At 39.8% G+C, this 17,687-nt stretch overlaps 1 protein-coding gene across 8 annotated transcripts in view; it reads right to left on the bottom strand.

Moving 5' to 3' along the window:
• The window catches only part of ENOX1 (ecto-NOX disulfide-thiol exchanger 1), a 364,265-nt gene that overhangs the window by 24,423 nt on the left and 322,155 nt on the right, over positions 1 to 17,687 (bottom strand). For all 8 annotated transcript variants that reach the window (XM_048046941.2, XM_048046942.2, XM_048046938.2 and 5 more), the window contains 2 exons: positions 17,406 to 17,590; positions 796 to 903 (listed from right to left, as the gene is read on the bottom strand). In XM_048046941.2, the coding sequence (XP_047902898.1) occupies positions 796 to 903; positions 17,406 to 17,590 (293 nt within the window). The remainder of the gene's footprint in view (positions 1 to 795; positions 904 to 17,405; positions 17,591 to 17,687) is intronic.

Raw genomic sequence — 17,687 nt, forward strand, 5'->3', positions numbered from 1 at the left:
AGCACAGGTGGGGATTTGAAATTTCAGTGTGTCCAAGCCATGTGGTTTATACACAACGCATGTATTTGCGCACACTGTGCTTGCACACAGTGTGCACTGCTTCATTTCCAGATTTACAGATCTAGCTCCAGATTTCCTTTTTTTTCTGCGTAACTATCCATCTTACCTTGCTTATAAAACAGTACTATCAAATACACTTCTCAGTGTCATAGAACACCTTAGTATCAAAGAAGGCTAACATTAAAGAATCAGATATACAGTTGTTTGCTTTTCACTGCTTAAATAAGTGCATTGGTGAACTACTATTTTTAATGCCATCATGATAATCTTTTTTGTATACTCGTATCTTCAGATATAACACAGGAGATGACAAGCTCTTTTTCTTCAATACTAGTCTTAAAAGAAAGAGGTTTTTGTTGTTGTTGTTGTTGCTTCCAATATGCTTGCTTTTCAGGCATATTTAACTTCTCCCCATTTTATTTTTTTTTAAATTATTCAGAGAGACAACACATTTCCCTAATATCTATGTAGAATGAGTGGAAATGTTACTTCAGATGTGAAATTCACTACTGCATAGTGTAAAATAAGGGTCTACTTTCACTGTTTTCTTAAACTGTTAGCCCCAGCTGCATGCACAAATGCTAATCAGAGCAGACACATGGACTACATAATGTTATGTCTTGCTCACAATACAGTCAGTGGTCAGAATCCTATGCATTTTGTAGGCAAAGCCATACATCCTCCATCCCCTTAGCATACCTAAGACAGCACTTTTCTCCCATGAGAAACACTCACCTGTTCCTGAAGGACTTTAAGCATCGCTTGTGTGTGTGTTTGTTCTTCCTTGGCTTGCTCCAGCTCGGATTTTTTGTTATTTAATTCTTCCTGTATGCTCAGCAATTGCTATACAAACAAAAGAAGGTTCTGGTTAGCACCGTCTGGATCAAAATCAGTTTTAAACACTCAGTTTGATAAATCTTCATTTCAAACAATGCTTTGCAGCCCGCTCCTACATTGATTATTGTTGCATAATCTGCTGTGTCTAAATGGACCAGAGGTAGATTATTTTCATCTGCATCTCCTTCTGCAGCAGTGCTCCACGAGTAATGCATCTGTTAATGTGTGTTAAGCTATTTGTTACATTAAAGTAGAAACTCCTGGTACACTATATCACCCACGGAGGGACTGTCACATTCATCTGAACCAAAATCTTATTTGTAGAAGTGTATGCGGTGGTTTTAATAATACTAGGGTAAACACTATGGTACATAAATAATTTAAAAGCACAGCCTTTTAATATAATTAGTCATTGGACCAAAGCCATTTTCATTCTATGCAAAGCAATATTCTGGAAAGCTTTCACATTGAGCTGCCAAGAAGACAAAAGCTTTTTTTTTTTTTTTTTTTTTTCTTAACCATGCTGTGATATTTTATTAGACAAGGAAGACTGATGCCCTAAAATCAATATATCATTCAGGAAGACAGCTGATCTGAACTGTCAAAACAAAAAACTATGTCCAAAACCATATTTTATGAAGACAATTCTGGGATGTAGGGACATCTTGAAAAGCCTACATTCCCTGCTCTTGGCTAGCTTCATGTTCTGCACAGATTTATTGTAACTGTTAAGAGCAGGTCAATAGATTTAATTAATCTGTAATAATGATATATTTTTATTTTTATGGGTAATATACATTGCTGAAGAGCAAGAGAAGACAACTAAGAGATTAAAAAGGAGTTTACAGTGCTTTCCCTTGGTGATCAAGAAAGGAAACTCTGGTTTTCTTGCACAACTTATTGCTCTGCATACACTCCTTTCCAAGGACAACTTGAGCAAGCAATTGCTTTAGTAACTTGTATTACTGATCTAACTATGTGTCTAAGCATCTAAGGCTTAGTTTATGCTTGTGCTTAGGATGGGTAGCTCTGACTCAAACAGACGTTGTAGGTGTTCAGCATCTTGATATGTTTCACACCACAAAAGTAGAAATAGCCCCTGGCCTTGTTCCACAATACTGGAAGTCCCAAGCACGAAGGGACTCTGTGCCACTATTGTTTTCAGAGCTGCTAGGAAACACTTGACATTTCGGGGCCTGACAGAGTTATTGGCAGTGCATTTCTTGTGTAAGTGAACACCAGTTTGATGAATTCTGTCTGCCACGGATGTAAAAATCCGTGTGTGTATAGGTCTGATTATATCTTGCACCCTCTGCTATCCAGCTAGGTGTGCTCTTTGATGTATCTTGCCACCTGGACTGCTTCCTGAGGGCCTACAAGACACTGAGGGCCTTCGGGTATGTGTATCCACTCCACCACAGCACAAAAGCATTTCAAATCTCATGATTTTACATGAATAGCAAGTTCTGTTCCAGTGTGGCCCCACCAACTTCTGCATGGAAATCTCTACTTCTGGCAGTTCCTGATGTGGACTGGATTGCCACCTCAGACTTGTCTTCATCTTGCCTGTTGGGTACCACTCTCTACATTCTCAGAAGATAAAATGAATCTATGTGTACTGTCATGTGTCACACATTGTTACCCATGCAGCTTCTTAGCACAGTTACAGATTTCCAGACATTTCATAACCTTCTAACCCCAAAGGGACAATTTAGTCACCTCATGTAACCTCATGTTTATAACAGACCATTGATCTTCACCCAGGATAGTTTTAGCTGATGCCTGTACTTTAGAAAGAAGGGACTCCAATCCTCAGGAGAGAAACAAATCATACAAGACACCAGAAGGATATCAGAAGCTCTTTCAAGGATCACTAGCAGAGACAGCAGAGTTTTGGCAAAGAGAAGTGTCACCTGAATGGGGCTGGTGAAATTCCTCTCCTTCACAACTGCAACCTGCTTGTCCTTACACACCTGGACAGGGCAAGGGCGTTTTAAGAAAAAGGAGTCTTTGGTCTCCACCTCAGTGTCTTCTCTGAGTAGTTATATCTCAACCAGTCTCTGACAATTCAAAGTGAGGAGCCAAAATGAATTAAATGATCCTCACATAAAGCCAGGAATGCATTTAGCCAATTATGTACCTGAGAAGGGAACTTCTTTGCCTCTCTAGGCAACAAGCTGAAATCCTGAATTATGAGGTTTTATTGCCATCATTGTCTAGTGCAGCGCTACAAGTACTATGGAGTCCAGAGAAAACTACACAAAAGATCCTGTCTGCTCCACAGCCTCTGAAGGATGTGGATAGACATCTAAGTTCAAGGACAACATCACTACTTTCCAGATCAAACCTTCATCCTGTTTCAGAGATTTTACTCCAGATTCTGGGAGAAACCCTGGAGCCCATCCTTCTGAACAATGGAAATTCCTATTTGGAAGACCCCAAGTGAGTCTTAAGTTAATCTCTGCCACTGGAAAGCCCTTTCACTTATAGGTTGAACTTGTTATACTTTCACCAGAAGAATTAAAATCACCTTCCCCATCCTAACCCCTCATGGTTCTTCCATAGCCAAGTCTTACACATCATGGACCAGCTCACAAACCACCACAGCTTTATCTTCACATCTCCCACTGATATCTCCAACTGTGCTTTAGTCTATTTATATCCCTCTTCCTTTGATCTTGACTTTATGTTTTGTGTTCAAGGCAATTTTTTCATAGCTGGCTGAGCATGAGAGGAAGTGGTGTGGCAGACACCATGTGAGAGCACAAGGAGAGATGCTCCCTGCTCTGCATCATTGTATTTGGCTCCAGACCAGCCAGGAACAGGAATCCCAGGAAAACATCCAATTTTCTCAGTTTGCATGGATTTGCAGCTCATACTGGTTGCAGCATGATCTGCAAAGCATTTGTCATGAGATAAAACTTTCTGGGAATCTTAATAGTTAAACTGTAAACTACTGCAGGCTGTCTGTTTGTCCCTAGGCTCATATTTTCAAGACAGTCAATGGGCCCCATTTTCACGGGGATGGAAAACAGAACATCTGTAACTAGTGTACCACGTTCCCAGTCACACATAAGGTTTTTCATTCACAGAACTGGGACCTTCCCATCCAGCCCCCAGAGATGCCAGAATTGTTTAAAACTTGCAGTCATTCCCTGGGGCTTTAACCTTCTTTCTTTTTCTCTCCCTGACATTTATCTCTAAAAGCTGCAGAATCTGCTCATTTTGCATGGGTCAGGTTCAGAGCTTTCTTTTTCCTGTGTGGTTGATGCCATCAACAAGAACCAGTAACAAGGACTTATACCTGCCAAAAAACATATTTTTCCCTTCTAGTCTTAATTTGGGAAATGACAAAATAGCTTTGACTGAAAAAAAGTATCAGACTGAGACAGACAATCAGCTTGAAAAATTTCAGCACAAACACGTGACTTTTGGCAAAATTAGAAGCAAATGGAAAGAAGATTTTACACTGGCAGGAATGAGGCAAGTTTCATAACAGTAACTGCTGTCATGCCTACTTATAAACAGACAGCCACTCCATAACGATTTTAATGAATGATGCCAAGATGATGGTATTTAATAATTCAGAATTGTTTTGTTTTTCACATAAATGTGCTTATTAAAAATTGATCCTATAGATATTTCTTCTGCCCTTCAGATTGCATGCAAATGAATACTACAATCAATTAAAATAAAAAATTGTTCTCCTTGGTTTTACTGTTTGTGCTGTCTGATCCTGTTCCACCTACTTCACCATCTCGTCGAGCCTTTCTGCCAGAGCTTCCCCCCCCCCGTGCCCACCCACCCACACAACATTTGCTACCCCGCTTCCCACCTGTTGTGTCCTGCTGGCTTGTCTCAGAGATTCTGCCAGCACAGCTATCAAAAAGTCCCTTCCTTCCATCTTGTCTCACCTCTCTGGACATTTCCTTTAAGCCCTTATGCCCCTAGTTTTGTGGCACAGCCATGGCAGTCAGTCAGTAAGTCCCCAGTTTTCTCAGGCAAAGGAGTGACTTCTTGGCTATGCAGCCAGGAAATTCCTGGTTCATTTGTCTATTGCCCTCCAAAGCAGCAGTCCTCAACATAAAACTGTTCGGGTGTCTGGGAGTCCCCTGACACTTATGCAAGGATCTCTTCCCTGAGCCAAAATCATAGTGTCAGGAGGCAGAAAAGCATCTCATGGTGGAGAGACAGCACTACAGAGAGACAGACATATCCTTGCTTTAGTGCATGCCCTCTGCTCTTGCTGGGGAGGGGAGAGGCTGGCTGCAGCCTTCTGCCAAAGACAAGGGAGAGGCTACCAGAGGCAAGAGTACACAACCCACAACAAACCTGACACAAAGAAAGCTTGATTTAGGGAGTGTTAATGTGAGGAGAAGATCTTTGAGGAAGGTTGGGGAATGTCCAACATCATGCTGTGGTAAGAAGGTAAAGGTAAGGAGAAGGGAAGAAGTCTGCTTCTGAAATCAGCAGGGAAAATTGTTCAGGACCGAGTGATAAATTAAAGGAGTATGGAACTCTGAGGATCCCGGAGAGAGGCACACACATAGCCCAGAGTGCCACCAGCACTGCTCTGGAAGCTCAGCTGCTGTCCATGCAAACAAAGCTATTTGTCACCATGGCTGCTGGGTTGTCCGTAAGAGATGAAGCCCTGGAGTAGGTCAACATCAGATGGGTAAATATCACTAATATCCCTTCATTGGCATTTCCAGAGAGGAGACAGGAAAGAAAAAAAGAATTAACTTACTAGTTGTCTCTCTAGATGTCAAGAAATGCATTTTACACAAAAAAATGCAAGACAGCTTTCCTGTTTCCATTGGCAGTTCTGGAGCTGCTCTGTTTATAAACGGAAAAGATCCCTCTCCAATGTTAAGCTTGCTTCATTCATGAGGACAAAATTCCTCCCCATTCATAAGTGGGTAGCTAATTTCTTTATATGGGAGGGACATGTGTGTGTTTTGTTTTATTTTATTTATTTTTTTCCACACATTCCAACTTCCAATGCTGAATCTCTGTCAGCAACAGTTCAGTACCGCCCATGTTGCATAGATCTTGAAAGTGCAGACAGAAAATTACCATCTTAAACCAATCCTCACAGCTTCTGAAACATTAAATATAGATGGCATTATTGAAGCCAGATGAATTACTCAGACTGTGTACAATGCGGTGCCAGCATGGCCAAGAATGCTAACGACTGAACAACAAACAGTGCCTTGAAAGATATGAGAAGTCCTAAAGGGAAAGTAATAGCTGGCTGTTGTGTATCACAAAACATTCCTTCATTTTCCTCCTCACCCCCCTGCCCACATTTCTTCTTTTGTCCCCAAAAGGCAGTGTTACATCTGTACATTTAAATATAAATTATGGACATATCCAGAAGGGAAGCCAAACACACAGTCTAGCAAAACAGAGAAGGATCTCAAAAGGAAAGCATGGTTGCCAGCGTGAAACCATCAACTTAGTACACTAAAAAAAGGGAGGCAACTCAGAAGAGACCACAAGACCTGAGGCAGTACTTAGGATAATGTAAGACTGACAGAACAATGAAAAACGAAAACCAACATTTGCCACAAGTTTAACAGTTACACTGCTGAATGGTCCTGTTCCTGCCCTTTATTATTTATTTATTTATTTATTTATTAATTTTTATTATTAATTTTTATTTTTATTTTCCACAGCTGCTTGAAAAGAAATATCAGAGGGAAGAAATGGAAGTGAAGAAGATCAGACAAAAGGATGAAAATTATGTCTCTGAGGTAGGAGCACTGACTTTGATCACAGGTAACAGGCAGTTTCAGCAAACCAAGTCAGTTTGGCCACAGGTGGACTCTTCCTCCAGCTTCTGGAGTAGCTGCAGAGTGTCCAGAAAAGATCTGTGGCAAACTGTTTTAAAATGAGGATATCAGTTAAAGTGGGATGGTGTTACACAGCCTAACCAAGTCAACTTAGTTGAACAGACATCTTAGACACCCAGTGAACTTAGGTAAACTGAATTCTCCTATCTATATGATATTAGGGGGTAGCATATTACTCTCCACTTACTACCTATGGGGAGTATATTTACTCCCTTATACAGGAAAAATGGGAAGATCTGGTTCACTAGGTGTCTAAAATGAAGGCAAAGCCCATGTGCCTCAAATAGGTAGGCTGATTCCCACCCGAGGTTACCTTTTTCAGTCCTGAAAAAACTAAGGCTTCACACTATACAGAAAACTGGGGAAGCAGTTCTCACCTGTGTAAAAGGGCAACAATTTCCCCTAAAGTACACTAGAACTGGAGATCTAAAATTTTTGCAATCGTAGGCATTGGAAGGACTGCAGAGATCATCTAAAATTAAAGCACCAATTTACACTGGCCATTTCTGAAGTTTTATTCTTTCTCTTTTTCTTCCTAAAAACAAGTTTTGTAGAGTCAGTTTGACCTTTATCTCATAAAAGAAAAAGAAGAAAAAAAAAGAGTTGGGTAGATGGAAAAGGATAAAAATCAGCATGGAAAAAAAGTGTTTCAAAAGTCTTAGAGGCTGATCACAAATAACGAGGGGAATGATGGTAAATATTTCTTGGTAGAGTCTTCCTTAAGTAGAAGGAAAAAAAATAATAAATCAAAATGAAATCTCAGACACATGATCAATTGCAAAACAAAAACACAGATTGTTCTCTCAGTACTTCTGTGGACAGGCTGGAAGGGTGTTTGTGTCTATTTCTAAGACAGACAAGATTTCATATCACAAATGGCCAGCACATGGCAGGCTTGAATAATGAGAAAGTGACTTCCCAGCTGAGCAAATATGCATTAGTAACAAGACGCTGATGAGGCCAGACAAATCACCAAGGAAACAGGAGAATGTGAAAGACAAGTCAAAGAAGCTTTAGAAATGAGCCCTCGAGGAAGTTAGCCATGTTGCAGCAGTAAGGGCAACATACGTGCCATCCTAATGTATGACAAGGCATTATTAAAATAAAGAGCATGATTGTGGATTTTTTTAAGGGAGCAAAGGGAAGTGCAGTGTAATAGATCAGTGCTTCTCACCCCTTCCATCTCTCAGGGACCACCTGTGTCACAGAAATAGGGATGACACTGTTTGGATGGCTCATGGGGTTTGCAATGATAAAGGAGTCCCAGACCTGATCCCCCCTGCCCTGGGCCTGAGCTGGTGAAAAGCTGCATGTGCATCAACAGCCCAGCTCCTGCTTGCTTTGGGAAGTTACCTGTAAAATAAGCAATTCTGGTTCTGAGCAGAGAAAAAGAACATGGTGAACATGTTAGCTCTGCAGGTTTGCCACCTCTGAAGGGGTTGGAGAGCTGGGCATGCACTTGATGGGTGAGTATGTACCGAGGCAATACTGAAGAACATTGTCCTGCTGCCTCCTTAGAAAAATGTTTGTCATGCTCCCTTCCCCTTGCTATGAGATTGACTACAGAGGTCCAACAGCTCCACGGCACGCAGAACGGGAGCAGGCAGGACTGACCCACAGAAATAAGTCAAGCAGGAAAACAGACAGATGGACACACTGAAACTACCTAAAGGGAGGTTATGGAGAAGAAGGGGTTGGGCTTTTCTCAGGTAAGGGTTGAGGGCTAATAGACACAAGGAGGAACATTTGTACTACATATAAAGAAAACATTCCACAGTTAGTATGGCCAGTTATGGGAGCAAGAGCTCAAAGAAGCTGTGGACTCTCCATCCTTGGAGGAAATGCAAATACAGCTAGCTGGGGCCCTGAGCAAACAGACAGCTCCAGAGCTGACCCTGCTTTGAGCTGGGGGATACTGTACATGATCTCCAGAGGTCGCTTTTGACTTACTTAATTCTATGATGCTAAAGAATACCTAATAGATATCAGATAAATAGACCTCTGTTTCTTTTGTTTCCGTGAGGCATAGTAATTCAGACTCACTAACTACGAGAGGCAGTATTTGGGATTGGATGAAAAGGAGAATTTGGATGGTGCAATGAATGTCTTAAGTCTGCAGCTTTTCTTTGTCAAGTAATTTTTAAGCGTTATTCTTGCTCTAATCAAGAAGGAAAAACAGTCTTAGGTCAGTTATATATTGTTACACTAAATGAAGAAAAGACTGAAGTCCTTAGGGATCTTACAGGATCAGCCCCTCCTCCTAGAATTGAAATCCTCACAATTTGCAAATAGATTTTTACTGCTAGCATAAGGGATTCTCTCTGGGATCTGATTTTCACAGCAGATTACCGAAGGTCTTTGATTTTGATGGTGCCTTATAGAGGGGAGAAGTTTGGACAAAGCAGTTACACCTCATCAGGAAAGCTCCCTCCTACCTTTGCTAAATGAGGTCACTGGCATGTTATATTAGCCCTTGCCTTTTACTGACAATGGGTGAGTGAGCAGATGGGCTTACAGTTTGCTCTGATTCAGATCAAATTAAGAGGGCTGATCCCAGATGAGTGTCAGGTTCCCTCTGCCCTCATAACCTACAAGGCAACCACCTGGCACCTGGCATGATGGACAGTCAAGAGAAGACATGGTCATTCATTCACAGCAACCTCCTCTTCTCCAGCCTTTCACCTGTACCTGGCCATTCCAGGTACCTCCTCACTAGGCAACAGCACTTGAACTTTATGACCACATCTATTCTTTTGTGGGACTGCAAATGAGCATGTTACAACACACTCTTTCTTAGCAAATCAAATTATTATTTTTTTTAATTTTGATTTTTCCTATTCAAGAAGAAATATTTTCTTCATATTAAAGGAGGATAAAAAGACCTGACACATTTTAACTAGGAAAACAATTTACATGAGTCAATTTGTCTTCTGTTACTCCCACTGAAACTTAGTTCCTTGCTGAGGAAGCAGGGCTCCTTGTATGAAAGCATCAAATACTTTTGGAACCTATGCAATCAGCAAGCCGATACTACTGTTTGGAATAGTTTAAAGAATCCACATAAGATTGCTAGACCGTACAACTGATATGACTTGTTTTTCATTAGCCTACACTAGTGTGCTAATGAAGATAGTAGTTGATTTATTTCATATTTTAAATTGAATGTATGCACCAGATTATTTCTCTCTGAAGTGTTTATTTTTCCTACCAATCTCACTTTAGTTTTACCATGGTATCAGGCAAAAAGATGCTACCTTCCACCATTTCACCACTACAACAGCTATCAAGAAGATGGCGTTTAGAGTATCTATAGGCCCTTGTTTATACTTCCCCTAGCACTGTTGAAGTGGTGGTGGCAGAAATGGGAAATTAAACACCACTTTCCGTAAGGAAAGGTTGTTAAACACAGAGGAGAACCTATGTGGCTTGTCTGAAATCTGGTAAAAAAATATCATTTAATTTCCAGCTGCTTTTTTTTTTTTAATATAATCAGAAAGAGTAAGTATTTTCTGGAAGTTTGGGTGTGCACAGTACTGTACAGAGCCTTAAAAAGCAGAAGAGAACAAAAAGAATACTTATGGGAACATTTGTCTATGTCCTGGAAGCAGACATATTTCTTACCAGCTTCTACATATCAACCATAGGGTAAAAGAAGAAGAGTTGGACCTGGAAGCGAACATTTGGACATTGGGTCCAGCTTCTTGCTTTTATCTTGTATCACATTAAATTATAAGTAATGTTCTAATGATCAATATTGCCATTATTACCCCAGTGCTGCTTTTCTAGGAAAACAGAAAGATCTAATTAGAATTCATACTGGAAGAGTAATAAAAACATTTCCAACTTAATTATTCTGGTCTATTTATTCAGCAGGTAAAAAGCAAATACAAGGGGTAATGTTTTTATCTCTATTATTTATTCTTCTCTTTAATACTGCATTTGGAGAAGAATCAGTTTATAGTTGTGCATAAGTACATTGTCTGGGTTGTGTGCTGAATAGATGTTCGGTGTGCAAGAGGTAGTTAGATAAAAAAAGACTGCAAAGCTCCTTTGCATTTAGGGTATATTAATAAATATAGCCATAACATGCTCCATCTATTCAACAATGATGCTATTTTCAGCTCTAAACTAATACAGAACCTGCCTATATTTAAGGGTAAATGGTCGTTACAATGATCACAGCACTCACATGGCACTGTATTCAGCAATTTTCAGCCAACAAAAAATACGTCTGTGACTTCTGACATTTCACAAAGTTTTCAGGTGAGAGAAAGGAATGACTGTGGCAGTTAACAACCAAACATCTGTGAAGAATCTGAGAGATGCAGACCTAAATGTCACCTGAGGCTTACTGAAGTTGGATAAGTGATGGAAAGGTGGTGGAAAAGTGATGTGGAAAGAAGGTCTCATGATGAAGGAGGTCTCTCCTCATCCTACTTACTATTGAACCCTCTTGGACAGAAATGTGCTTTTCTGCTCCTAGTGAATGAGAGTGGACCATGGGAAGAGTAAATTCTTCCATTACTTGAATGAGAAAAATCTCATATTCATATAGGATAGGCTAGGAAGGACCTAAGTAACGCCACCTTTTGTAGAAAAAAAATAGAGGAGATGTGGAAATGGACTAGCTTTGCTCCAGTGGCTGGTAATGGTAGAAATCAAATTCATTTCACAGCATCACAGTGAAACCAACACTAGCTAATTTTGGCTTTTCTACTTGAATTTGTTACTATATGTTTGATATATATTGTCTTGCTTAAAAAGCTGACAGAGACATGACCCTTATGCCAACTCACTGAGATAAAAGGGACACAATCCAGTTCACACTGACTGTCCATACAGTGGAGGCCGTGTGTACCCCAACTTCCTTTTCACCAAAGGTGTACCCTGGCCGTCCTCCAGGATGAGTGAGCAGTGAATAAAAGGAAGGTGCTGCAATGTGCTTCAGCAGCTCTTCTCCTGACCACAACCGTGAGGCATATCACAGAGCAAACTGTCTTCCCATGGATGAACACAGAAAGCCTGAAATGACTTCTAGTCATCTGGCATTTATCAGAGCCCTTTGAGATCAGACGTATAATTTTCAGATGCATGTACTATTTATTTTACATGCTAACTGATTAGTAAACTGCAAAAGCTAGTTCTCAATGGGAAATGTCATGAGTAATGTGGCCTTCGAAGAAAGACCTCGTGTTGCATATTGAACAACAAGACCAGGGACGTATTGAATAGGTGATGATTAACTGTGCACTCCCTGTCTGCAGCACTGAACAGGGAAGGATCCCTGAGGTATACAGAGCAAAACACACAGGCAGTAGCTCTGGCAGTTCCTGCCTTCTGAGCACTCAGGTTTGCAATCTGCATTGCTGTTGGAGGGAAATTGATACTGTTTGGGGGAAAAAAAAAAAAAAAAGACAAAAGAGGTTTAATTGTGCTGAATCAGAGTGACACCCATGTGGGTCATTAACAGGGTCAAAATGTGTTCTGATTCCTGCGGAGACATCCAGAGCTACCAGAGTCGATGACACTGGCAGCAGCATATCAGCCTGTATGTCAGCCCTATGCCTACCACCCACGACTTTTCTTATTGTTCTTGCTTTTCACCCTGAGCACTGATTTTAAGTGAGGCACCTCCACACATCCCCTGCTCATGCAATAACCCCGTGGCTAGGCTTTAATGCTTCACCACCAACGAAGAGGAGCGTATGCTGTCACGGTATGTTAGGAATATGAACCTAAGCCCAGCTAATCAGGCCCCTTGGGGAACCTAGGCAATGAGGTGCCTCTTAAATGTCCCAGATAAACTCAGCATGTGCAACAGAAGGACTGTAGGCACTTGGGTACATTTCCTGGAGAAAAGATAGGTGGAAGCATGGTTCAGACGGGGATTTCTGGATAACACCATTGCTTGCAGGAGCTTACATTCAGCCTATATTGGATCATGCTTAGGGAGTTATGAGAGGAAAGAACATCAGCAAGGCATATTTATATGACACAGTTAAGCACCACACCGAATTACCAGCCTATAGGAAAATCAACCAGTTTAGTACTGCTATGCAAGCATGGCAACACACTTTGGCCGATTAAGCCTGACAGAATGGTGGAGCTAACTAGTTCAAGTAGAGACCCATGCTAAAGGAGCTAGATTATTTCCAGGACCTGAACCGTGCTCTGTAGATTCAGGACTAACTTGAGACTTAAAACATTGCATTGGTGGCTGTGCTGTGGAGATGGTTCATAAACAAGCCTGGCTGCCCCGTAAAGATGTAAAATTGATTTGGATATGTGCTAACGACTGACATCTCCTATGTGGCACATTGAGATATTTCAAAGGCTTGCAATGTTATCAGTTTCAGGCAGATTTTATAAAGAATGTGGGAACCACATCACTGAATCCATAGTGACTCACTGTCAAATTCTGAATCAGTTTTTCAAAGCATGTAAGTGAAAAGTGCATTTCCTCAAGAATTTTATTCAGTGGACAACAAACAAGAAAAACAGTTTTTTTTTTTTCACTTTGTTCTTGGAAGGGCTGACAGATTTTGATGAGAATTTTTCAAGACTCTACTTGTTGCTCCACATGGAATATGTAAACCCAAATGGTTAAAATTTGGATGAGTTATTAACACAGTGAAATCCAAGTCTTCATAATGGCAAGTATTAAGCAACACTACTAGGTGCTATTTTCTGCATTACCTATAGTCATGTATCTGGTAAAACATTCCAGAAAAAGAGAAAAGATTAAAAAAAATCTTATAGCTGTGCTGTGAAGTATTGTAAAAATAGTTATAACTAAAACATGCCTCCTTATGATCACAGACTTTATTACAGAATACCAAACACTGCTGAAAAACGGAGCCATTTGAAAAGTGATCTGCCTGGTATGTGTGTTCTCATATAGAAATAAATTGAAGGCAATACCACCTATGCGGCAGTGACAAGTTAATTCAATTTCCATCTCAAAATCAGGTAAAGTGTATCTCATTTGTTACCATGGATACAAGACATTACTTCCATTTGTTTGAGATCTCACAGTGGGTATGAAATTAAACTGTGACACAGTTTTATGGAGGAAGTTGACTCAAAACCCCATAAGTTCAACGTCATTAGTCCAAAGGATTTTCTTTTTCAGACAATAAATAGGCAGGTTGCTACTACTGCCTATAAGGTACACCTTATAAACAAACATCTATGTGATTTTGCTGATGCTACTTTGGAGCAGTAGGATTGATGGAAGAGAAAATAAACATTCATTTCATCAGTCCTTCAAATGTGGGAAATAATCCTGAAAAATGTCCAGATGGTAGAAGTACATTAAAAATACATTGATGTTGTGTTATTTGCTATTGTTTGGCACCAAATATATTTACAAAAAAATTCTTGATTCTGAAAATGCATCCACTTTTTCTCAGATAAATCTGCTTTTCAGACTGCAGCTCAAATCAATTGTTCTCTAGTTCTAGAAGTTAGAAGAAAAAAGAGTTTTATGAAAGAGTGGGGGAGAATGGAGAGGAAAGAGAGAGGTGAAATACATTTTTTTTAATGCTGACATATATGTAGGCCCTGGGAATTCAATGGCATTCAGTTTACCTTGTCTGAAATTAATTTTAATATATACAAAAGGATAAAAGAGAATACAGGTCTTCTTGTTAAATTATTACCACTCAAGTCCTGGGTATATGTTTAATATTTCATAGAGAGACTGATTTCCATAGATGCTGAGCACCTGCTGTACTGATGGATTTCAGCGAAGGTTGTCATCTCTCAACATTTACAAAACTAAGCTGAGATAAAACAAAGTCTACCTAAATCAAAGGTTTAGTTCTAAATATTCATGGATGAACTGCATGAAAAGCACAAAGGTCTTGAGATATCATGACTACAGCTAATCATTGAAATCCAAAGCCATCATCCAGCTGCTTAATTGACTGATAATTCCCCACCAAATATTCTGAACTCCACCTCTTGTGCTTCTGTGTTGCTGCCCTCCTCAGCATATTGTCAGACTGGATTATCTGTAGTGTCTTCTCTGGCTCCTTGGGCCATCTCTAATTATATCCCATTGGGAGTTGGTAGGTTTGATCCCCCAGATGGCAAAATAGAAAAATTCAGAACCTCACAGCAAAATTGTCACAAACATAAATACTCTCAGAGAAACAGGGACTACAGTGGCCATTGCTCAGCTGGACAAATAGATAAGTCACTCTGTGTTATTGGCTTGCATTATTAACATTTACTTGAAGATACAATAGTAATCTATTTATATTCTCCAGACTTGATTATCCTTCATCCAGACCCCAGGTAGGAAATTATAATAATGCAAAATGAGCATTAGGGCTCTAGTATTTTGATTTAGTAGTATTTTGCGTCTAATTTTCACTAATTTTAATGGAGAATTAGCACCAGGCTGAAATTTAGCACAATATTTATATATGCAGTTAAATTTAATGAAGCCAGTGATATTTAAGTATTCATTTATATAAGGATAACATCATGAACAGACCTCAAGCATATCTAAAGTACACTGAAACCTTGAGTATTTCTGATTAGTGATTCATGCTCAAATGATCAATGACTTCTTTTCTTTTCTTTTTTTTCTTTTCTTTTCTTTTCTTTTCTTTTCTTTTCTTTTCTTTTCTTTTCTTTTCTTTTCTTTTCTTTTCTTTTCTTTTCTTTTCTTTTCTTTTCTTTTCTTTTCTTTTCTTTTCTTTTCTTTTCTTTTCTTTTCTTTTCTTTTCTTTTCTTTTCTTTTCTTTTCTTTTCTTTTCTTTTCTTTTCTTTTCTTTTCTTTTTTTCTTTTCTTTTCTTTTCTTTTCTTTTCTTTTCTTTTCTTTTCTTTTCTTTTCTTTTCTTTTCTTTTCTTTTCTTTTCTTTTCTTTTCTTTTCTTTTCTTTTCTTTTCTTTTCTTTTCTTTTCTTTTTTTTCAGAATTACTCCACTAGATGTTAAATCTCCCTGATTTCGTAAAACTATGAGGGCTTAGATGGGGCTTATGTTCATATAAACACATGTGTAATACTTAGGCTTGTGTTGTGCTCTGTTATTTGGTGTTAAGTGGGATTTGTAGACTGGTTGGATTTGATAGGTACTGTGATAGCAATGCAATTCCTAATCCAGCCAGGCAGGCAGCTCATACGTAAATTAATATCTTCTGGCTGAGGAGTTTTGTCACAAAAAGCAGCTTAGTACAATCTGGAAGTGAGTGCGACTTCTCCTCTTCTGGAATCTAATAACCAGGAATGATTGAGGAGGACGTGTTGCATCAGGGCACTCATGAACAAGGCAAAATTAACCTCTTCAGTGACATAGCTGTGCAGCTCTGTTCTAAATCATAGTCACAGGATGGTTTGGGTTGGAAGGTACCTTAAAGATCACCTAGTTCCAACCCCGCTGCCATGGGCTGGGATACAACTCAGTAGATCATGTTGCCCAAAGCCCCATCCAACTTGGCCTTGAACACCTCCAGGGATGGGACATCCACAGCTTCTCTGCATAACCTGTTCCAGTGACTCATCTCCCTCTGAGTAAATAATTTCTTCCTTATTTCTAATCTAAATCTCCCCCCTTTTAGTTTACAGCCATTCTCCTTTTTTCTATCACTACAGACCCTCATAAAAAGTCTCTCTCCGCATTTCTTACAAGGCCTCTTTAAGTATTGAAAGGCCAGAGTCAGGTCTCCTTGGAGCTTTCTCTTCTCCAGACTGAACAACTCTGATTCTCTCAGCATTCCTTCACAGGAGAGGTGTTCATCATAGATAGATGACCAGAGCGGCGTCATGGTGAGCCACTGCCCTTGCCTTTTATTTATTTATTTATTTATTTTTGCCCTTGCTGAATGTAGGTGCCTGGGCAGGAAAGAAGTAATACACATTCAAGTTGAAAGAGAAGTGCTTATGTGTAAATGGACATGTGAGATGAAGCAGTGGGAGCAGTCTGGATGTGCTTGCCAAGTCTTCCCCTGCACCATGTCAAGAACACACTGGTAGATGAGGGATAATGCATATGATAAACTGAGCCCCCCCTGCGAGGACACATTGCAGTTTATGGCTGACTGGCATCAGAAGAAAGCTTTGTTGCTGCGCTGAACCACTTAAATGTTGCCTGAGTGGAAACATTACATACATGGTTCAGTATACGTAAAAAAAGATATTGGGAGATAACACCAATGTTACTATCCACTTGTAAGTTAGCAGAAGGGCTGTCTGGACAAGCTGGAGATGTCTGAAATCCTCAAACAAGAGGCAGGAGAGGAAAAGAAAGCTGAGAAGTGAAGATGCATCTAAAGATGCAGATGAATGTAAATGAAGGTGCCACAGAGCACTGGAAAAACTTTTTTGAACTTCCATGCAGAATTAAGGCTAATTGGATTAAGTGAGAAGAGAAATAGAGGATGTACAAAAACAATTTGCTCATAAGTACAACATGCATGAGGATTTTCCTTGAATGATCAATGCATTTAGTGATTACTAAAATGACTGTCCCTACAAATGTCCCCAGTTTCTCCATCCCTTCCCCCCCAAATGAAATCTGCATGATTTTGACTTTGAAGAGAAATAGGACTAATAATTCATAGCTAATAGCCTTGAATACAGCACAGCTCCTTGGCACCACTTTCCTAAAAAAGAAGACACGTGTTTTTCTTCCATAGCAATACCTGCTGCATGCCTTGCATTGTCTGCTGTAGAAACTGCAGCTGCTGGTCTTTTGTAAGGCTTTCTTCTGTTCGAAAAAGCTGCCCTTTTTCTTGTTTCAGAAGCTCCACTTCATTCCTGTAAGCGTCCAGTTGCCATCGAAGACTATCATTCTCTTCCTTAAGTGCATATGCTTGGGCAGCTAGTGCTAAGAGAAAATGAAAATGCAAAGAAATCAGTAAAACGGATTGTTTCCTTACAAATAATGCAGAAGACATTGTCAGGGGAGACGACAATAGAGCTGA

This window comes from Anser cygnoides, chromosome 1 (assembly GCF_040182565.1).
Source record: "Anser cygnoides isolate HZ-2024a breed goose chromosome 1, Taihu_goose_T2T_genome, whole genome shotgun sequence".
Classification (NCBI taxonomy): Eukaryota; Metazoa; Chordata; class Aves; order Anseriformes; family Anatidae; genus Anser; species Anser cygnoides.